Source organism: Bubalus bubalis, chromosome 12 (genome assembly GCF_019923935.1).
Source record: "Bubalus bubalis isolate 160015118507 breed Murrah chromosome 12, NDDB_SH_1, whole genome shotgun sequence".
Taxonomy (NCBI): domain Eukaryota; kingdom Metazoa; phylum Chordata; class Mammalia; order Artiodactyla; family Bovidae; genus Bubalus; species Bubalus bubalis.
The window spans coordinates 95,012,355-95,035,803 of record NC_059168.1 but is presented as its reverse complement, the minus strand read 5'-3'; the positions used below and the strand labels follow the sequence as shown (position 1 = coordinate 95,035,803).

General features: G+C 41.9%; 1 protein-coding gene across 7 annotated transcripts in view; it reads left to right on the top strand.

Moving 5' to 3' along the window:
- NR6A1 (nuclear receptor subfamily 6 group A member 1) overlaps positions 1–23,449 on the top strand; it is a 232,304-nt gene that overhangs the window by 197,555 nt on the left and 11,300 nt on the right. For 4 of the 7 annotated variants that reach the window (XM_044925555.2, XM_044925553.2, XM_025260558.3 and 1 more), the window contains 4 exons: positions 12,716–12,870; positions 14,212–14,439; positions 15,812–16,066; positions 23,150–23,271. In XM_044925555.2, coding sequence (XP_044781490.1) covers positions 12,716–12,870; positions 14,212–14,439; positions 15,812–16,066; positions 23,150–23,271 — 760 coding nt within the window. 7 annotated transcript variants of the gene reach the window in all.

Below are 23,449 nucleotides of genomic sequence, written 5' to 3'. Positions count from 1 at the left end.
TTTTTTTAGATTCCACATAAAAGCTATATCATATGATATTTGTCTTTCTTTGGCTTACTTTCACCCGGTATGACAATCTCTGGGTCCCATCCATGTTGCTGCAGATGTCATTATTTCTTCTTTTATTTCATTCTTTTGTGTGTGTGTGTGTGTGTGTGTGTGTGTGTGTTTAACTTTTGTTTGTTTGTTTGTTTTTTAATTTAATTTTATTTTTAAACTTTACATAATTGTATTAGTTTTGCCAAATATCAAAATGAATCTGCCACAGGTATACATGTGTTCCCCACCCTGAACCCTCCTCCCTCCCCATACCATCCCTCTGGGTCATCCCAGTGCACTAGCCCCAAGCATCCAGTATCGTGCATCGAACCTGGACTGGCAACTCGTTTCATACATGATATTTTACATGTTTCAATGCCATTCTCCCAAATCTTCCCACCCTCTCCCTCTCCCACAGAGTCCGTAAGACTGTTCTATACATCAGTGTCTCTTTTGCTGTCTTGTACACAGGGTTATTGTTACCATCTTTCTAAATTCCATATATATGCGTTAGTATACTGTATTGGTGTTTTTCTTTCTGGCTTACTTCACTCTGTATAATAGGCTCCAGTTTCATCCACCTCATTAGAACTGATTCAAATGTATTCTTTTTAATGGCTGAGTAATACTCCATTGTGTATATGTACCATAGCTTTCTTATCCATTCATCTGCTGATGGACATCTAGGTTGCTTCCATGTCCTGGCTATTATAAACAGTGCTGCGATGAACATTGGGGTACACGTGTCTCTTTCCCTTCTGGTTTCCTCAGTGTGTATGCCCAGCAGTGGGATTGCTGGGTCATATGGCAGTTCTATTTCCAGTTTTTTAAGGACTCTCCACACTGTTCTCCATAGTGGCTGTACTAGTTTGCATTCCCACCAACAGTGTAAAAGGGTTCCCTTTTCTCCACACCCTCTCCAGCATTTATTGCTTGTAGACTTTTGGATCGCAGCCATTCTGACTGGTGTGAAATGGTAGGTACCTCATAGTGGTTTTGATTTGCATTTCTCTGATAATGAGTGATGTTGAGCGTCTTTTCATGTGTTTGTTAGCCATCTGTATGTCTTCTTTGGAGAAATGTCTGTTTAGTTCTTTGGCCCATTTTTTGATTGGGTCATTTATTTTTCTGGAGTTGAGCTGTAGGAGTTGCTTGTATATTTTTGAGATTAGTTGTTTGTCAGTTGCTTCATTTGCTATTATTTTCTCCCATTCTGAAGGCTGTCTTTTCACCTTGTTAATAGTTTCCTTTGATGTGCAGAAGCTTTTAAGGTTAATTAGGTCCCATTTGTTTATTTTTGCTTTTATTTCCAATATTCTGGGATGTGGGTCATAGAGAGTGTTTTGCCTATGTTCTCCTTTAGGAGTTTTATAGTTTCTGTTCTTATGTTGAGATCTTTAATCCATTTTGAGTTTATTTTTGTGTATGGTGTTAGAAAGTGTTCTAGTTTCATTCTTTTACAAGTGGTTGACCAGATTTCCCAGCACCACTTGTTAAAGAGATTGTCTTTAATCCACTGTATATTCTTGCCCCCTTGGTCAAAGATAAGGTGTCCATAATGTGCGTGGATTTATCTCTGGGCTTTCTGTTTTGTTCCATTGGTCTATATTTCTGTCTTTGTGCCAGTATCATACTGTCTTGATGACTGTGGCTTTGTAGTAGAGCCTGAAGTCAGGTAGGTTGATTCCTCCAGTTCCATTCTTCTTTCTCAAGATCGCTTTGGCTATTCGAGGTTTTTTGTATTTCCATACAAATTGTGAAATTATTTGTTCTAGCTCTGTGAAGAATATTGTTGGTAGCTTGATAGGGATTGCATTGAATCTATAGATTGCTTTGGATAGTATACTCATTTTCACTATATTGATTCTTCCAATCCATGAACATGGTATATTTCTCCATCTATTAGTGTCCTCTTTGATTTCTTTCACCAGTGTTTTATAGTTTTCTATATATAGGTCTTTAGTTTCTTTAGGTAGATATATTCCTAAGTATTTTATTCTTTCCGTTGCAATGGTGAATGGAATTGTTTCCTTAATTTCTCTTTCTGTTTTCTCATTATTAGTGTATAGGAATGCAAGGGATTTCTGTGTGTTGATTTTATATCCTGCAACTTTACTATAGTCATTGATTAGTTCTAGTAATTTTCTGGTGGAGTCTTTAGGGTTTTCTATGTAGAGGATCATGTCATCTGCAAACAGTGAGAGTTTTACTTCTTCTTTTCCAATTTGGATTCCTTTTATTTCTTTTTCTGCTCTGATTGCTGTGGCCAAAACTTCCAAAACTATGTTGAATAGTAGTGGTGAAAGTGGGCACCCTTGTCTTGTTCCTGACTTTAGAGGAAATGCTTTCAATTTTTCACCATTGAGGATAATGTTTGCTGTGGGTTTGTCATATATAGCTTTTATTATGTTGAGGTATGTTCCTTCTATTCCTGCTTTCTGGAGAGTTTTTATCATAAATGGATGTTGAATTTTGTCAAAGGCTTTCTCTGCATCTATTGAGATAATCATATGGTTTTTATTTTTCAATTTGTTAATGTGGTGTATTACACTGATTGATTTGCGGATATTGAAGAATCCTTGCATCCCTGGGATAAAGCCCACTTGGTCATGGTGTATGATCTTTTTAATGTGTTGTTGGATTCTGATTGCTAGAATTTTGTTAAGGATTTTTGCATCTATGTTCATTAGTGATATTGGCCTGTAGTTTTCTTTTTTTGTGGGATCTTTGTCAGGTTTTGGTATTAGAGTGATGGTGGCCTCATAGAATGAGTTTGGAAGTTTACCTTCCTCTGCAATTTTCTGGAAGAGTTTGAGGAGGATAGGTGTTAGCTCTTCTCTAAATTTTTGGTAGAATTCAGCTGTGAAGCCGTCTGGACCTGGGCTTTTGTTTGCTGGAAGATTTTTGATTACAGTTTCAATTTCCGTGCTTGTGATGGGTCTGTTAAGATTTTCTATTTCTTCCTGGTCGAGTTTTGGAAAGTTGTTCTTTTCTAAGAATTTGTCCATTTCTTCCACGTTGTCCATTTTATTGGCATATAATTGTTGATAGTAGTCTCTTATGATCCTTTGTATTTCTGTGTTGTCTGTTGTGATCTCTCCATTTTCATTTCTAATTTTATTGATTTGATTTTTCTTCCTTTGTTTCTTGATGAGTCTGGCTAATGGTTTGTCAGTTTTATTTATCCTTTCAAAGAACCAGCTTTTGGTTTTGTTGATTTTTGCTATGGTCTCTTTTGTTTCTTTTGCATTTATTTCTGCTCTAATTTTTAAGATTTCTTTCCTTCTACTAACCCTGGGGTTCTTCATTTCTTCCTTTTCTAGTTGCTTTAGGTGTAGAGTTAGGTTATTTATTTGACTTTTTTCTTGTTTCTTGAGGTGTGCCTGTATTGCTATGAACTTTCCCCTTAGGACTGCTTTTACTGTGTCCCACAGGTTTTGGGTTGTTGTGTTTTCATTTTCATTCGTTTCTATGCAAATTTTGATTTCTTTTTTGATTTCTTCTGTGATTTGTTGGTTATTCAGCAGCGTGTTGTTCAGCCTCCATATGTTAGAATTTTTAATAGTTTCTCTCCTGTAATTGAGATCTAATCTTACTGCATTGTGGTCAGAAAAGATGCTTGGAATGATTTCTATTTTATTGAATTTACCAAGGCTAGCTTTATGGCCCAGGATGTGATCTATCCTGGAGAAGGTTCCATGTGTGCTTGAGAAAAAGGTGAAATTCATTGTTTTGGGATGAAATGTCCTATAGATATCAATTAGGCCTAACTGGTCTATTGTATCGTTTAAAGTTTGTGTTTCCTTGTTAATTTTCTGTTTAGTTGATCTATCCATAGGTGTGAGTGAGGTATTAAAGTCTCCCACTATTATTGTGTTATTGTTAATTTCTCCTTTCATACTTGTTAGCATTTGTCTTACATACTGCGGTGCTCCCGTGTTGGGTGCATATATATTTATAATTGTTATATCTTCTTCTTGGATTGATCCTTTGATCATTATGTAGTGACCTTCTTTGTCTCTTTTCACAGCCTTTGTTTTAAAGTCTATTTTATCTGATATGAGTATTGCTACTCCTGCTTTCTTTTGGTCCCTGTTTGCATGGAAAATCTTTTTCCAGCCCTTCACTTTCAGTCTGTATGTGTCCCCTGTTTTGAGGTGGGTCTCTTGTAGACAACATATGTAGGGGTCTTGTTTTTGTATCCATTCAGCCAGTCTTTGTCTTTTGGTTGGGGCATTCAACCCATTTACGTTTAAGGTAATTACTGATAAGTATGATCCCGTTGCCATTTACTTTATTGTTTTGGGTTTGAATTTATACACCGTTTTTGTGTTTCTTGTCTAGAGAATATCCTTTAGTATTTGTTGGAGAGCTGGTTTGGTGGTGCAGAATTCTCTCAGCTTTTGCTTGTCTGAAAAGCTTTTGATTTCTCCTTCATATTTGAATGAGATCCTTGCTGGGTACAATAATCTGGGCTGTAGGTTATTCTCTTTCATCATTTTAAGTATGTCCTGCCATTCCCTCCTAGCTTGAAGAGTTTCTATTGAAAGATCAGCTGTTATCCTTATGGGTATTCCCTTGTGTGTTATTTGTTGTTTTTCCCTTGCTGCTTTTAATATTTGTTCTTTGTGTTTGATCTTTGTTAATTTGATTACTATGTGTCTTGGGGTGTTTCGCCTTGGGTTTATCCTGTTTGGGACTCTCTGGGTTTCTTGGACTTAGGTGATTATTTCCTTCCCCATTTTAGGGAAGTTTTCAACTATTATCTCCTCAAGTATTTTCTCATGGTCTTTCTTTGTCTTCTTCTTCTGGGAACCCTATGATTCGAATGTTGTAGCGTTTAATATTGTCCTGGAGGTCTCTGAGATTGTCCTCATTTCTTTTAATTTGTTTTTCTTTTATCCTCTCTGATTCATTTATTTCTACCATTCTATCTTCTAATTCACTAATCCTATCTTCTGCCTCTGTTATTCTACTATTTGTTGCCTCCAGAGTGTTTTTAATTTCATTTATTGCATTATTCATTATATATTGACTCTTTTTTATTTCTTCTAGGTCCTTGTTAAACCTTTCTTGCATCTTCTCAATCATTGTCTCCAGGCTATTTATCTGTGATTCCATTTTAATTTCAAGATTTTGGATCAATTTCACTATCATTATTCGGAATTCTTTATCAGGTAGATTCCCTATCTCTTCCTCTTTTGTTTGGTTTGGTGGGCATTTATCCTGTTCCTTTATCTGCTGGGCATTCCTCTGTCTCTTCATCTTGTTTAAATTGCTGAGTTTGGGGTGTCCTTTCTGTATTCTGGCAGTTCGTGGAGTTCTCTTTATTGTGGCGTTTCCTCGCTGTGTGTGGGTTTGTACAGGTGGCTTGTCAAGGTTTCCTGGTTAGGGAAGCTTGTGTCGGTGTTCTGGTGGGTGGAGCTGTATTTCTTCTCTCTGGAGTGCAATGAAATGTCCAGTAATGAGTTATGAGATGTCTATGGTTTTGGGTTGACTTTGGGCAACCTGTATCTTGAAGCTCAGGGCTGTGTTCCTTTGTTGCTGGAGAATTTGCTTGGTATGTCTTGCCCTGGAACTTGTTGGCCCTTGTGTGGTGCTTGGTTTCAGTGTCGGTATGGAGGCGTTTGATGAGCTCCTGTCAATTAATGTTCGTTGGAGTCAGGAGTTCCCTGGAGTCAGGGTTTGGACTTAAGCCTCCTACTTCCAGTTATCGGTCTTATTTTTACAGTAGTTTCAAAACTTCTCCTTCTATACAGCACCATTGATAAAACATCTACGTTAAAGATGAAAAGTTTCTCTACTGTGAGGGTCACTCAGAGAGGTTCACAGCGTTACATGGAGAAGAGAAGAGGGAGGAGGGAGTTAGAGGTGACCCAAATGAGATGAGGTGGAATCAATAGTGGAGAGAGTGGGCTAGCCAGTAGTCACTTCCTTATGTGCACTCCACAGCTGGACCGCTCAGAGATGTTCATGGAGTTATACAGAGAAGAGAAGAAGGAGGCAGGAGACAGAGGTGGCCAGAAGGATAAAAGGGGGGAATGAAAAGGAGGGAGACAGATCCCTAAGATGAGTTCCCTAAGTGTTCTCCACCGTCTGGAACACACAGAAATTCACAGAGTTGGGTAGAGTAGAGAGGGGTTAGGAAGGAGACACAGGCGACCTGGTGGAGAAAAAGGAGAGTCCAAAGGGAGAGAGAGCAGTCAAGCCAGTAATCTCACTCCCTAGTGAAAAATGGGTCCTGAAGATTGGGTTCTTAAAGGTACAAAATTGGTAACAAATACATAAAAGCAAAAATTAAAAATCTAGAGTAGAGTTTGGAATTTCAAAAATACAATGTTAAAAAAAAGAAGAAGAAAAATAAAGAGAGAAAACAAACAAACAAATAACAAACAATGTCGCAAAAATTATAAAGAAAATACAGGTACAAAATTGATATCAAATACCAAAAAGCATAAATTAAAAATCTACAGTAGAGTTTGGAATTTCAGATATACAATGTTATATAAAAGAAGAAGAGAAAGAAACAGAGAAAAAAAAAAAGTCACAGAAATTATAAAAAAAACTATAGGTACAAAATTGATAACATATACCAAAAAGCTAAAATTAAAAATCTAGAGTAGAGTTTGGAATATCAAAAATACAATGTTAAAGAAAAGAAGAAAAAAAAAAAACAAGGTCAAAAAATTATAAAATATATATATATGAAGTTTGCTGAAGAAGAAAAAAATAGGGTTTTGTGTTTTTTTTTTGCAAAGTAATAGGTTATAAAAGTGAAAATTAAAGGAACAATAGAGGACTTAAAATTTAAAAAAAAAATAAAAGAAAGAATGATCGTAAAAATAGTAAAATATATCTAGGACTTTCTCTGATTTTGTTGTGAGTATTGTGGGTTCAGTTCATTTTTGGCTAGTTCCTTGGTCCGACTTACATTTCTCAAGATCTATAGGCCCCTTCCTATGTAGTCCGTAGTAACCACAGGGTTTTAATCTATTGCCTGTAGCTTCTAAGGCGTTTCCCTCTGTTATAGCTTCTTCTGTTTGCTGGTCTCTTCAGTGTCTGGTTTCCGCCCTGACACAAAGGGGACGGTGGAGGACACTTTTTTTTTTTTTTTTTTAGGCTCACTTGTTCAGTCGCTCTGTGGGGAGGGAGGGAGGAATGCTGCAAGCAAATAACATTGGGGTGCGCTCCCAGTGCCTCAGCCACACTGGGTCTGCCCCCGCTCAGGGCGCGTGTAGCCTCCCTGCCCACACTGCTCGGGCTCTAGGTTGTTCCGCCGGGAACAATCCGAGGCCGGCCCTGGGCTGCATGTACCTCCCAGGTCCAAGCCGCTCAGGTTCAGGCACTCGGGTAGTCCTCAGAGGCGCAGACTCGGTTGGGCCTGCGTTTTGTGCTCTTCCCAGGTCCGAGCAGCTCAGGTGATGAGGTGTTTGGCGAGTGCCAATGCTGCGACTTATCGCCTCCCCGCCACTCGGTTATCTGGATGTAAAACCGGCGCACCTTCTCAGGCAGATGTTGACTGTCCAGACCTCCAAGAAGTTTTAGTTAGCAAAGAAGCCGGCTTACAGTTTTATAGATAATGTCTCTCTGGGGCTGCGATTGCCCCCTTCCGGCTCTGGCTGCCTGTCACCGGATAGGGAAGGTCTGCAGCCGGCTATCTCGGTTCAGTCCTTTGTTCCGTGCGCAGGCCTGGGGGTGTCTTAGGTTAGGGCTGGCTTTTCACGTGGTAGATATCCCACAGTCTGGTTTGCTAGCCCAAATTATTTCGCTCAGATAGCGCTCAGGACATTTGGGCCAGATTCTTACTCTAAGCGATGCAGCCCAAGCCTTGCCTCCCTGCCCAGCCCCCGCTTGCTAATGGCGTGCGCAGGCGTCTGCGCTGCTTCTCCACTGGGGGAGTTACCCTAGGGCTCGCAATCTGCGACTTTTAATTGTTTATTTATTTTTTCTCCCTGTTATGTTGCCCTCTGTGGTTCCAAAGCTCGGCACAGATTCAGCAGTGAGAAGGTTTCCTGGTGTTTGGAAACTTCTCTCTTTTTAAGACTCCATTCCCGGGCCGGAACTCCATCCCTCCCTCTTTTGTCTCTTTTTTTGTCTTTTATATTTTTTCCTACCTTCTTTCGAAGACTTGGGTTGCTTTTCTGGGTGCCTGATGTCCTCTGCCGGCATTCAGAAGTTGTTTTGTGGAATTTACTCAACGTTTAAATGCTCTTTTGATGAATTTGTGGGGGAGAAAGTGTTCTCCCCGTCCTACTCCTCCGCTGTCTTGGCTCCTCCCCCATTTCATTCTTTTTTTATGGCTGAAAAATATTCCACCATATATATGTACCACACCTTTATCCATTCCTCTGTTGATGGACATTTAGGTTGCTTCCATGGCCTGGTTATTGTAAGTAATATGTAGCACATTTTGTTTCTTCATCCATTGATGGACAGTTCGATTGTTCTACCTCTTGGCTGTAGTGACAGCGGCCTTGGCTACAGTGAACATGGGAGTGCAAATACCACTTCAAGATCCTAATTTCAACTCTTTTGGATAAATACCCTGAGTGGGATTACTGGGTCATATGATAATTCTGTTTTTAAGTTTTTGAGAAACCTCCATACTATTTTTATGTAGTTACCACACCATTTTATGTTCCCACCCAAGTGCACAGGGTTCTAATTTTCTCCATCCTCTCCAGCACTTCTTGTTTTCTTGGGGGGTTTTGTTTGTTTGCGTAGTTGTTTGTTTGATTCTGGCCATCCAAATAAGTATGAGGTGATCTCTCATTATGGCTTTGATTTGCATTTCCCTGATGATTGGTAACATTGAACATCTTTTCATATGTCTTTTAGGTATTCATGTGTTTTCTTTGGAGAAATGCCTATTAAGTATTTTGCTATTTTTTAATCAGGCTGATTAGTTTAGTTGACTATTGGGTTGTAGGAATTCCATATATATTTTGAATATTAACCTTTATCAGATACATGGTTTGTAAAAATTTTCTGGATGGTGCCTATTCACTTTGTTGACTTTGTTTTGCAGAAGTCTTTAGTTTAATGTAATTCCATTTGTCTGTTTTTGCTTTGGTGTCATAGTCACAAATTCATTGATAAATTAGGGTTATTGGATTAACACATTTGAGCTACTATATATAAAATAGATAAGCAACAGGATAATACTTTATAGCTCAGGGAATTACATCCATTATCTTGTACCTATAATGGAATAGACTCTGCAAAAATACTGAATCATTGTGCTATAAACCTGAAACTAACACAATGTTGTAAATCATCTATACTTCAATGTAAAAAAAAAATTAGTGTCAAGAAACTTTTTCTCTATGTTTGCTTTTAGGAGCTTTTTAAATTTTATGTTTGTCTTTAATCCATTGAGTTGCATATAGTGTGGGTAAAACTCTTAATTCCATTCTTTTGCGTATGGATAGCTGGTTTTCCTAGCACCACTTGTTGAAGAGGCTCACCTTTTCCCATTGTGTAGTCTTGGCAGCTTTGTCAAAGATATTTTGACTGTCTGTCTGGGCTTATTGGGGGGACCTGTATGTCTGTCCTTGTGCCAGCACTTTACTGTTTTGATTACTTTAGCTTTGTAATATGTTTTGAAATCAGAAAATGCAAGGCCTCTAGCTTTGTTGTTCTTTCTCAGGATTGTTTTGGCTGTTTGGGGTTCTTTGTGATTTCATATGAATTTTAGGATTTTTTTTTCTGCAAAAAAAATGCCATTGGAATTTTGATAGGGATTGCATTGAATCTATAGGACACTTTGGAGAGTATGGAGTTTTTAACAATGTTAAGTCTATAAACACAGGATGTCTTTCCATTTATTTGTGTCTTTAATTTCTTTCACCTCCTTAGTTAAGTTTATTCCTAAGTATTTTATTCTTTTTTAATGCTATTGTAAATGAGATTGTTTTCTTAATTTTCTCTTCAGGTAATTCATTGTTAGTATATAAAAATGCAACTAATTTTCCGTGTTGGCTTTGTATCCTACAGCCTTGCTGAATTCTTTGATTAGTTCTAATAGCTTTTTGGTGACATCTTTAAGACATAGAAAGACTGTATGTCTTCTGTGAACAGAAATAGTTTTACTTCTTCCTTTCTAACTTGAATGGCTTTTCTTTCTTTCTTTCTTTTTTTTAAATTTGCCTAGTGCTCTGCAAGGACTTCCATTAATATCTAGAATAATATGGTAAGAGTGGGCATCCTTGCCTTGATCCTAATCTTAGAGGAAAAGCTTTCCATTTTTTACCATTGGGTATGATATTAGCTATGGGCTTTTCACATATAGTCTTTATTTGTATTTGTTCATTTTATATTTAGATACAATAGAAAGTTTATCCATTGGGAAGAATTCTTAAGCATTTCCTCAATGAAAACCTTCCTCAGTATTACCTAATGTTCCTTTGTACCTTCTGTGGCTCTCTCACCATGCCAAGGGATCTTCAGTCATTTACATCTACAGACTCTCTCTCCAGAATTGAGGAAGCTGATGCTCAGAAAAATGTTTCATCTGTCATTGCATTTGTGGTTTTGATACTGGGCATATAATTTTCCTTTTAGTCTTTTTCTGTTTCTAGGTGGTATGTTAGGAAAAGAGAGCTGTTATCTCCAAATCCTTAATTGTACTTAAAAAGGAATAGAATTTCCACTTATTGAGCACCTGTTGTGCTCATGCACTTAATAACTTTATCTTAGATTAACCTTCCAAGTCTATCTGACTTAAACCTGTAAGATAGTGAGGTTTGCTCCAGCATCTAGTGAGGGAACCAGGAGCTAAGAGGGAGTGTTATTATCTCTGTTTTACTGATGAGGGAGCTAAGGTTCAGAGAACTTGAGTGATTTGCTCAACAATAAGTACCCAGACAGGAAATGTGGATGAGATTTAAGCCCAGATTCAGGCACTCCCACATGCCCCATCTCCTGTTCAAGGCATTAGTATTGTTTAGTGTCCCAGGGGACCCACAGGGAGGGACTCTACAGTCCAACTTTGACTCCAGCCAGAATCAGCAGGATTTTGCCATAACTGGCCCTTCTCACCAAACTCAAGTACTTTCATGCCCTCCATGCTTTGATCTTGCTCTCACCACCATCACTGAGGCTACACATTCAGGGCCTCAGTAGATATTTTGTAATTTGATGGCACCATTTGTCTTCGTGTGTCTCATAAAATGTAAACAATGTTCTGTGTTCTACGGACTTCTAAGAAAAAAGATTTGGGTTGGTTTGGTTTTTTGGGGTTTTTTTCCTGGCTACGTGTGACTGAATAAAAAAAGACAAGCCCTCTAATTCAATATGCAGTCCAAGCTACTTAAAACCAATCACTCAGCTTGAGCACCAGGTAAACATTTCTTGTTTTCCCTCCAAGTCCTCTGTGTTGGCTGACTTCCAGTTCTAAATGTCTCCTGTGTTTATGACTGGAGCAGCTCTAGGTTCCCTCATAGGCTGCTGCAACAAAGAAGTATGCAATTTTGAGTCAGATAGACTTGGGAGAAAATGTCCTCCCAGGCTTTTCTTAGGAACAAAAAGCAAAAATTCATCTGATTCTTCCTACTCAACACTCACTCTCATTCTGTGTGCTGACTTTAGCCACCTTGGCCTCAACCCTGGGTTAAGCACTTTGTGGAAGAAGTGTTTGTCCACTCCCTGTATGGCATTGTCGTTAGAGCACTGGACTGCATACATGGCTGCTCCGGCCTCTTCCTCAAACTCCTGCTCAGACATGGGCAGGTCAGTTTGCTTGTTGGAGCTATAATTTCTTTCATTCAGTAGGCTTAGAAATGTCTTTCTTACTAAGAAAACTTGTGTAAAGGTGTATAGTCAGTACTTAATAAGTGGACATTTATTCGTTTATCCATCATGCATTCATTTGAGTACTGCTTTCTTCTAGATCCTGTCATAGCCTAAGGTCTTATTGGGGATATTTTTGTGATACATTATCCAGTGGTAATGAAGATATCATTGTCAACCTTCTATAATAGTTACTATCTGCTAGGCTCTTTTCTAAACATGTATTAATATATTAACTAATTTAATCCTCACAACAATCCTATATGATACTTACTATTATTCTCTCCACTATACAGATGAAGGAACTTAGGTTTACATAATTATATGACTTGCTCTAAGATGGTACAACTAGAAAGTGGCAGAACCTGGATTAGAACAAAGGTGATTTGACTGTAAAATTCAAACTCTTAACTGTTATGGTATTCTGTGTCTCAGAATACATGGAATTATATGAGTAGATAGAAAAAAGACCTAAAATTCCATCTGTGCTTAGTAATAGAAGGATTCAAAACGAAGGTGACATTTGAATTGGATCTTAAAGGGCAAGTAGGAGTTTGTTATAGAAGAGTGGTGTTTCAACAGTAGGAAAGACTAGATGAAGGACAAAGAGGAATGATGAGGAACCTAGAGGCTTTGTGTCTTGAGAGGAGGGGAAATAGGCAAAAGGAAGGCTGTGGTGAGCCATAGTGCTGGTAGGCAAGCAACCAAGCTGTCCTAAGATTATGAGAGAGAGACCTGAAGTATGGGAGTGGAGGGGAGGAAATTTGGTTTTCTCTCTAGAGAGTTCTAGGAATCCCCATGAAGTTTAAATAAGTTCTCAGTCCTAAAAAAGAAACAGAGAGTATCCTGAGCACTCAGTCTAACATATATCAATACCTTATCAAAGATATCAGAGGAAGAGATCGAAAGGATTATGTCTGGGCAAGAATTTGAGGAAGAGGCCAATCATTGGAGCAACCATGGTGACAGCGACCACAGTTCCCCTGGGAACAGGGCTTCAGAGAGCAACCAGCCCTCACCCGGCTCTACACTCTCCTCCAGGTGAGCTTCAAGGCAAACCCAGCATCATCTGGGGATCACTCAGAGTGGACTCGTAAGCAAGCAGCCTCTGGGCTGGGCTGGTATTCCTGCGCATCTGTCTCAGCCACTGTACTCTTGCTTCCTCAGGCTTTTGGGGTAGGAGTCAGGATAATGCAAAGCAGTATGTAGCAGCCATATTTTAGCTAAAGACCTGAAAATGTTGACATTCTCTTGCAGACTGCTAAAGTGCTGTAGCCACTATTTGTGTCCATATTTTCTTCACCTAACAGAAAGACATTTTAATTGTAGCTCTTTTTGCTTGGCTATTTTTTCACTTGGGGGTGGGGGTGGGTGGGAATTGACAATTTTGGACTAAGCTATCATTTCTCTGCCTCAGCAAGAATGAAGATTTTCACATTATAAATTTTAAGAAACTGAAAACTTTTCAAGTTAGTCAGATTTGCTGGTATCATGAAATAACAGTTTTTGAAGACTCTTGGTTCTAGAATGGTATCTTAAGTTAGCTGTTAGGTGTGAATATAACCATCACCAAGGAAGATTCTTTTCTCCAGAAATCTCTACAATAGGACATTTTTTATAAAGGCCAAATAGTAAATATTTTAGGCTTTGCTGGCCATACAGTCTAGGTCTTACAGACCTGCTTCTCAGTTCTGACATTGTAGTGCAAAAGCAGCCAGAGACAATAGGTAAATGAATGAGCATGGCTGTGTTCTAATAAAGCTTCATTTACCAAAACAGGCCATGGGCCATAGTTTGCCAGCCCTGTTATAGGAGATTCATCTAGGTAATATTAGTTGACTGAAGGGTTAAATTTCTCCAAAAGGGGGGGAAGATAAGAATGTGTCTTTCTCTTGATATTTCATTATCATTTTTATTCATTCATTTGTTCCCTAGTTTGTTCCTTCCTTTGAATGTCCAGGAAGTTGTTGCCACATGCCAAGTTCTTTGCTTGGTGCTGATTTGTTTTGTGGTCGGGCAAGACACTTAGCCTGTCTCTGACTTAGTTGTCCTAGCAGTATAAAATATAAACACTCACCTTGTCATCACAGTCTATGAATATTCTGTGAAACTCCCCAAATGTGGCAAAGAGATCATGTAATCAATATTTATTCAGTACAACTCTGCCAGGTCCTCAGTGTCCAAAGGTGAGCCACACCTAGACACACTCGCACAGAGTCCCCATTGAGTAGGGGAGACATACATGTTACCATTGACTATGGTCCTGGCTTACTGAAGACAGAGAGCATAGCCAAAGAACACCTGAGCCACCTCCTGGCTCACTTCTCTGAGGAGGCAGTGGACCTGTGATGGTTCTGCTTGACATGAGACTTTTCTCTCCAGCAGGTCTGTGGAACTAAATGGATTCGTGGCGTTCAGGGATCAGTACATGGGGATGTCTGTGCCTCCACACTATCAATATATACCGCACCTTTTTAGCTATTCTGCCCACTCGCCACTTCTGCCCCCACAAGCTCGAAGCCTGGATCCCCAGTCATACAGTCTGATTCATCAGCTGGTGTCAGCCGAGGACCTGGAGCCATTGGGCACACCCATGTTGATTGAAGATGGGTGAGTGAGCTTTGCTGTATTTAGCCCTGCAGCTTCAATGTGGTCCCTTCCCCACCCCCACCTTCATCCCAAGCTTCTCTACCCCAGGCTTTGAAATGAGTCAGGGTATAATAAGTGATGACTCAGGCATCAGAGGACAAATTTGTGCTTATCATTGAAGTCAGTGGTCTCTTCATTTTTCTCTTGAACATCTTTTCTCATAGAACTGGAGCTATGATTAAAGGGCTTTTGTTTCTGGTTGGATTTAGGTAAGCCAGACCTTGGAATGGGTTTGACCGTTTCTGTGCCAGAGATGAGCTGTAATTCTGGATATAATCATACTTTAAGTTTAGGCTTCTTAACATAGTACTGGTTGTGGCCCGTCTGTATCCCTAGTCAACATACTCAGGGGTAGCCTAGTGCCGTGTGCTCTGTGTGCAGGCCTGAGTGAGTGGAAGAAATACTCTCAATCCTGTCAGCTCTGCTTGAGTAGATAATAGTTCCGCCATTTAGGCCTACCCGTTGCTGTACTCAGTAGTCATTTGACCTGGACCATAGGCTCTTTCAATGTTATTAAGCTTAGATCTCCTCCTTTGCCCCGCCCACCCAAGATACCCTGAGATTTCTTAAGCTAGTCTCCAGTTTCAGAAGAGGAAATTCAATTATCTTCCTATAGGGAAGACATCATCAGTTGAGTTCAGTTCAGTCACTCAGTTGTGTCTGACTCTTTGCGACCCCATGAAGCCACCATCAAACCTTTACATATCGGGTGTAAAGAAAAAGAAAACTTTGAGAAAAAGAAAACTGGGACCCTGTTTCCTCCAGGCAAGAGATGGGGAAGGCCCTGTTCCTTCCATTGCACAGTAGCTTAGAAGGGCCGAGCAACTCTAGTTTCCTGAACTCTCACCACCAGGGGGTGCAGTGAGAGCAAGAAAAGCTTCTGGATGTGTTGTATTCTCTTTCAGCTATCTCGCCCCGAGGCTCAGTTTTACGTCAACCCGTGTATTGAGTGGGCACCAGAGGTACCCTAATGGAGCTTTCATTGCCAAAACTGGTGCACGAATGACTGGGAATTTTTTTGTAACACGTGAAGCATTAGTGGACACCGACATTAAAAGTCATACTCCTGACAACTGCCCAAATGTCTAAGCCTCCTTTCCCCTTTGTAACCTTTTCTTACCAAACCTGCCCCTCCAGCCCTGAGCTTGCTGCGGGCCCCAGTCCTATCCTTTTATCATTAGACTGGATTGAATGGAGCTGGAGATCCATGGTCAAGGGCAAAGAGCCCACTGCCAGAGACCCTTTGTGCCCTTAGGAGTATCCTCCTCCTCGGCCCCCATCCTCACTGCTTTGGCCACTAGAAGTAACTTTCCCCTCTCCATACCCCCTCCAGATATGCTGTGACTCAGGCAGAGCTATTTGCCCTGCTTTGCCGCCTGGCTGACGAGCTGCTTTTTAGGCAGATTGCCTGGATCAAGAAACTGCCTTTCTTCTGCGAGCTCTCAATCAAGGATTACACGTGCCTCCTGAGCTCTACGTGGCAGGAATTAATCCTGCTCTCCTCCCTCACTGTTTACAGCAAGCAGATCTTTGGGGAGCTGGCTGATGTCACTGCTAAGTACTCACCCTCAGATGAAGAACTACACAGGTGAGAGCTCGTTGCTGGGGAGGAAGTCTCAGGCAACCAGACCATTGTCATCTCTGCAAGGCAGGGTTCCTGGCACTCCACAGGATGAGCATTAAAGCCACCCGGGGGTGGGCACGAATCTTCACTCAGACGCTGACTAACTTGTAACTTTGGTCAGATCTCTCATCCTCAGGTTCTGAATTCATAAAGTAGGGTAGTGACAATAACTGCCCCAACAGGGTAGTTGCAAGGAAAAAATGATAATGTGCAGCAAAACTTAGCAAGTGCTAAACTGTTACTTTGATCACATCTGGATTACTGAGTTAATGTATCTGGAAAAAACAGAAATCTGAGATTTTCCTGTAAGGTGAGGGGCTGTGAGCTATCATTTACAATCCAAGAACAGGACCCTGGAGTTATTGTAATACCTACTGTGTGCCAAGCACTGGGCTTGGTATTTGACATTATTGTCTTTCTTTCTCACAGCCTCTAGCATTATAGGTGTTGTTATGCCCATTTTATAGATGAGAAAACTGAAGTTCGGAGGGACTTGCCCTTGAAGGTTTTAGATTTGAACCCAGTGTCTATATTTGAATCTGTGCCTGCCCAACTGAAATGTTAGGCTCTTTCACTGTATCTCAGATGCAGTAAGATAAGATCATGGGACTGAAATACTGAACTCTCCTTTCTTGATGTTTTCCACTGACTAGGATCCTTCTAAACTCCTTGCCTAGAGCAGGTGACACCCCAAAATCAGGAAAAAAATGATTCATTGATACATTTCTGACTTGCTGACTTATTTATGTGAAAAACAAAGTTTAAATCCTATTTTAATATTTCACCTTTACCAGACAGTTTAAAATAATGGAAGTCATGACACTGTAGAACACCAAGAAAGAAAAGAAAAGGTACCTCCATGGAAGGAAGCTGGAGAAGGTGGAATACCAGCCCCCAAACTTCTCTGCACATCTCCCTCTGCCACTTAATCATAATAAGCTGAGACTTGGGCTGGGAACAAAGCTCCAACACCTTCAAGGGCCCTTTGCATAGCTAAGGGAGGGAAGAGTACTTTCTCCACCAGTTTTCTAATATTTCCTTATTAATGATGCTTACTGTCTTGATGGTAATCTGTAAATGACAGGAGTTTTAACCCAGCTGACATTTTGTCCTCAAACAGAGCTATCTGATTTTGCAGATAACCTAACCCCTTGTCTTGAGCCTCTAATTCACTCATTTCCATCAATCTCCTGTCTCCTGCTCTGGGCCAGCTGAGTGTTTGGATAGCCTAAGCCAGCTCTAATATTGTCAGAGTTTGCAGAGCTGGCCCAGTGAGCTTGGCTTCCCTGTTTGCCTGGAATCCACCAGTGCAGCCTGAGGCTGTCTAAAAAGTGTGTTCTGCCCTCTGTGGGATGATGATTTTTCTCAAACCCTCTTCAGGTAGGCAGGGATCACTGACCCTGAACTGACCGTGCGGGGTTCCCTGGCTTTATGCTTCATAAAAAACACCCTGTCCCACTCTTTCCAATCCCTTGAGCTGAAAGAACAAGGCAGGGACCAATAACAACTGAAATAGTGAGGGAAGTTTTACTTTCTACAAAGGGCCCTTATCAGAGAGAATCTAGAGCTCCACTATCCAGCATAATAGCTGCTAGCCTCAAGTGCCTGTTTACATTACTTAAAATTAAAAATTTAGTTCTACACTAGCCACATTTCAAGAGCTCTGGAGCCACATGTGGCTAGTGGCTGCTGTATCGGACAGTTGCAGATACACAATAGAACATTTCCATCATCATAGAAAGTTCTGTTGAACAGTGCTAACTCTGAAACACGAGTTGCAGCTGAGCTCTCAAGTGAGTTCTGAGGATAAGAAATAGATTCTTGGGAAATAGTACTCCCACTCCACTATGGAATCCTTCAGTGGAAAAATACAAGTTAAACGTCAGCATGTCATTTCTGATGCGACGCTGATTTATTGAGCACCTTTTGTGTGTGCTGGGAGGAGAGGTGTTGAGATAACAGATGGTGCAGACATGGTTTCTGACTCTGAGATGAAAGCTCATATTCTTGATTTAGGGGGTTGTGGGACAAATAGAAGCAGATAGAATCTACAGTTCAGGGTGATACTAGTGGAGATTGAGGAGGGCGTATGCTGCTGCTGCTAAGTCGCTTCACTCGTGTCCAACTCTGTGCGACCCCATAGACGGCAGCCCACCAGGCTCCCCCATCCCTGGGATTCTCCAGGCAAGAACACTGGAGTGGGTTGCCATTTCCTTCTCCAATGCATGAAAGTGAAAAGTCAAAGTGAAGTCGCTCAGTTGTGCCCGACTCTTAGCGACCTCATGGACTGGAGCCCACCAGGCTCCTCCGTCCATGGGATTTTCCAGGCAAGAGTACTGGGGTGGGGTGCCATTGCCTTCTCCGAGGAGGGCATATGAGGGACTGTGAAAGCATAGACTAGGGAACAAGTACCTCTTCTTGCATGATCAGGGAATGCTTGCCAAAGAGAAGACATTTGAGCTGCATCTTGTAGGGCAATTTTTGTAAGCAGATTATAGAGAATAGGAGGCAGGCAGGAGAATAACACAGGGTCCTAAAAATTAGAGAGATTCTGAGTGGTTTGAACATGTAACCAAAATGCAATCCTGTGGATTAGAGTACAGGGAGAATACATCTGAGAGTGAGAGAAATGAGGGGAGGAATGACAGGAGAGAAAGATACAGGAAAGACAAGTCATCGCGGTACTCAAATGCTAATCTAAAAAAATTTGGATTTTATTCTGTCAGTGGTATTAAGTCATAGGACATTTTAAAGTGAAGCAATTGCGTCTCAGGTTGCATTTTACAAAGATTGCTGTGGCTATAGAGTTCAGGATGGGTTGCATGGATAAGGCTAGAATACAGTGTAAGAAGCTGGTCCATAGCCCAGGAAAAGTCAGCAAGTCCTGGACAAGGCAGCAGGGACAATGGGATTAGAGAGGGCAGCACAGAGTCAAGAGATGCCAGGGAGGTAAAGTCAGTGGGAGGTAAACCTCAGTGAGTGAAGAAGTTGGGATACTGCCAGGCAAGTGGGCACCAGTTCTCTTAACCAAGGTAATGGAGCCTGGGAAGAGAGATGCCCCTGTCTGAGATTGACTCAGAGTCTGGGATGCATGTGGAACTGCCCAGGAAGCCAGAGGAAATAGAAGTACAAGAACCTTTGGAATCGGGCTCATCACTGTAAGGCAGTCCCCACTTTGCTGGAAACCCAGACTATGGAGTCTGTAATTGGCCATAGCTCTTTCCTACCTTGCCTGCTCCAGCATTACTCCCACTCCCCCAAAATGCCTTTAGTTTTTCACAACTGCTGAATGCAAGTGAGTTCCTGCTGTCACGAAAAGACTTTTCTCAGATGATACATGACCACCTCCTTTTCTCTTCTCAAATATTGAATCAAATTTATGGTGCCCATTTTCCTTAATCAGGCTGTTATCAGACAGTGAGCTGGGTGAATTTGATTTAAAGCAGATTGTAGCACCAGCCAGTGACTGCTCCTGGCCCTAATCAAGACTCCTTCACTCTTAGGAGAAGATGCCTTGCACTAGATGGGCTTTAATGGGCATGTCTATCTTGTGAGCACTAGCTCCATTTCTGCCAGATCTCTGGAAAGTTGCCTCCTAGCTTCCTTGCTAAGGCCCTAGCTGTAGGTTCAAGGAAACTCAGTCTTGTCTTTTGGTTGTGATAAGAAGTGATGCTACTGCTGCTGCTGTTAATAATGATAATAGCTAACAATTAGAGACTGTTTATTGTGCCAAAATCCACCTTAAGTGCTCTACAAACATTATTTGTTTAGTCCTCACCACTTCCCTAAGGGACCATACTGATATTATCCCTGTTCCACACATGAGGAGCAAAAGGTTCAGAGAGTGAAAACGCAAGGCTGCAAAGCTAAAAGAGATGGAGTTGAGATTATCACCTTGATCTGTTGTGCTCCAAAGCCCAGACTCTACCATTACTACATTTTTTAGCCTTCTCAAAAGTTTGACTTTCTGTCCTGCAGCCACAGTCTGTCTTCTCATCTTGGAGTCTGTATGAGTGCTGAGATGGCAGTTCCTCTAAGGCTGTGGCCGATGACTGCCTCTGGGAGTAGGTGCATTTAGATGAATGAAAGAGAGACAACTGGGCCTTTCAGCTCCCTTAATGGGACATAACTTACACAGTGTCAGCTTCAATTGCTGACTGAATGGTCCAGTGGTTTGGGGGATCCTTGCAGGCGTGTTTTCCTTGTCCCAGCATGCTTGTGTAATGGTAACCTAGAAGAAGAATGGGTGTGTTTGTCCTGCTTTCTGCCTTTGAGTGCTGATAATTTGTAGACAGGGAATACAAGGGCGTTAGAACTGTGGAGTGGGCAGATGTGGAGGAGGCACGGCTGCAGGAGAAAGCAGGCCCATGGAACAGAGAACAATTTGTTTATCAGGGGGTGGGATGCGGGGTGTGGAGGAAAGCTTTGCAGTCAGGCTGTGGAGACTGAGTGGGGGCTGCCGGGCTGGCTGCCAGCCCCCCACCATGACTGCCAGGGGTCCATGATGGTTGCCTGTCCTAGAAAACTTGGGAAAACGGGTATGTGCTCTCCCCAAGCAAGAGGGCAGAGCTGGGTCATATACCCAAGCCAGGCATGTGGGAGTTCCTTTGTGTCCCTCAGGTCAAGACTCAACTAGGAATAGGTTTGGCATTGCTGTCTGGGGGACTGGCTGCCAGCCACACACCTGCAGGGTCTGCAGAGCCAGAGTGAGCACTTGGGGCAAGAGGTTACTGATGAGGGGAGAGCGCGTTATCTTTGCTCGCTACACTGCTTGGCCACCAGACAGATGCTGACACTGCTGCTTTACTTGCATCCTCCTCTTTCATGCCCTACCCCATCCCATCTCCTCCCTACCCCTCCACACAGATACTAGTGGGCATTTTCAGTAAAGACCTTTTACGTCTCAAGAACAGAAGTAGCTGGCAAAGTACTGTGATGAGGAGTGGTCTTCACGCCCGGGCACACTGCCTGCTGCAGGTCTCAGCATCGTGGAGGCAGCGGAGGGGCTGTTCTGTGCACTGCAGCAAGTGCAGCACCCACTCTGGGTTGGGCGCTGAACTGAGTTGCTGTGGGAACACAGACCTCCTGCAGTGGCCCCTGTGGTAGCCTTTCCCAGTTGCCAGTTAAGAACAAGATGGTCAGGGGATGGACAACGTAATGCTGAGAAAGCAACAGGCTTGGGATGAGAAAACGTTCAACCTTGGCCCCACCACCACTTACGTATGTTATTCACTTGCAATGTTGGGGAAGACAGCTCTTCTGCATCCTCATCCCTAAAATGAAGGTGGTATTACTTATCTCACAGATTATCAGATTATCAAGAAGGTAAAATATAAGACCACAATAAAGGTATGGTAAACAATCTGTCTGAGCCATTGTTTCCACGTGTGAACAAAGAGGATTATAATACCCATTTTGTGAATTTATTGGGAATATCCAATGAAATAATGTATGTAAAATACTTAACTAAGTGTCTGGCAAGTAGCAAACACTCAACAAATGGTAGAAGAGTAGATATGGTTATTTTAGTGGTTATTAAGTATAAATCTATCAACCAATCTGGGAAAGTATTAGTAAAGTTGTAAAAGCCATTGGGCCAAGAGCCAGAGAGAAACAGAGTCAGCCATGCTGGTTCAAATCAGTGAACTGACTGGGAGCCAAGCCTTGAGGCAGAGGGGCGGGGATCTGGATTGCGAGTAGCTGCTGCTGCAGCTCCCCCTGCTGCTTGAGAAGTGCAGGTGCCTCTGACCCCAACTAGAGCCAGATTTTCCCCAGGGAAGAGAAAATGTCCTGCTTGCCCAGGAAGCCAAGCCCTTGCAAAGCCTTCAGAGTCAGCACAGAAAGCAATAGGACCCAGACAGCAGTAGAATATCCCCAGGAGTTCTGGACCCTACCCAGACAGGGCCTTCTTGCCTGGCAAGGGGCTACAGTACCCAGATCTGAACATGTCGCCAGGAAGCAGCTCTGCGGCTAAGCACCTTCTCTGTGACTCAGCTGTCTGGAACAAGAAGACTAGACACTGGGCCTGACCCCAGCTTTTATAGACTCCTATTTCCCCACTAAGGCTTTGCCTTCTTGGTTTGGGAGTATCTCCATTTTTGGTATAAGATATTCCCCACTGTGACCTGGAATATTAGTCCCCCAGCCTGGGGCTCCTTTGCCTAAAACTTGGTCTTTGCCTCAAGGAGCTAACTTCTCATCCAAAGAAAGCAGCATGGTCAGCATTGAGTCTTCTCTGCTAATGGAGGGCACTTCGGATTTTGAGAAAACCAAGATCTTAGGGAGTTGGCCCAGATTCAGGGTTCTCAGTCTGTTCCAAGCTAGCCATGTGCTTATGGACCAGTCGCCTCTGTTCCTTGAAACTTTAGTGTCTCATCTGTACAGTGGTAATTGTAATCTCACTTAGCCCATAGGACTGAGAACATTAAATTAAATGAGATCATATATATAAAGTACCCAGCACAGAGACTGGCATGACGTGGAGGCTCAATTTATGTTTCCCTCCCTCCCTAGCTGAAGTCAGGCCTGCCAGTAGCCCTGCTGGAAAGAGTGAACTTAAATACAGTCAGCAGCTTTTTTCTTCATTGTGGCAGTTGCACACACACAGTCACAACTCATGGTAGCTGCCATTGTTACTGAAGGCTGCATCACAACAGCAGTATCTTAATGATGTATTTCTCTATATTTACATTGAGCCTTGCACCCCAGGCAGGCAAGTGTTATTTACAGAAGAGATCCTCAAAACTTAGAGGGGTCCAAGGACTTTCCCAAAGTCTTACAGCTTGTATGTGATGGAGCAGGATTTGAACTTGAATTTGACTGACCCTAATTGACCTTGAGAACAGCAGCTTGTATGAGCTGCCTTGGCCTGTAGACAAACCATGAATTCACCTGTCCTTCACAAGTGTTTCTGGATTCCCATTTCCCCCAAGCTCAACATCTTTCCTGTCTTAGCTGCCTTAAGGAGCTGTAGGAGACTTCTGTCTCCCTTCCATTACCTCCACTGGTAGTCAGAGCCCACTATTAACACCTGTGTCTATTTTCCAGATTTAGTGATGAAGGGATGGAGGTGATTGAGCGGCTCATCTACCTGTATCACAAGTTCCATCAGCTAAAAGTGAGCAATGAGGAGTATGCTTGCATGAAAGCAATTAACTTCCTAAATCAAGGTGAGTAACTGAGGATAGGAAGAAAGGGCTTACTTAGTTTTCTTTGGCCAGCAAATATTTGCCCTCATGTTTCCCTCCTACCCCCTTTACCCTCAGGCCTGTGGCATCATACAGGTACTGATCTTGGAAGTCCTGCACTGCCCTCCTCATCACCCTGCCCCACTGTAGTGCAGGGCAT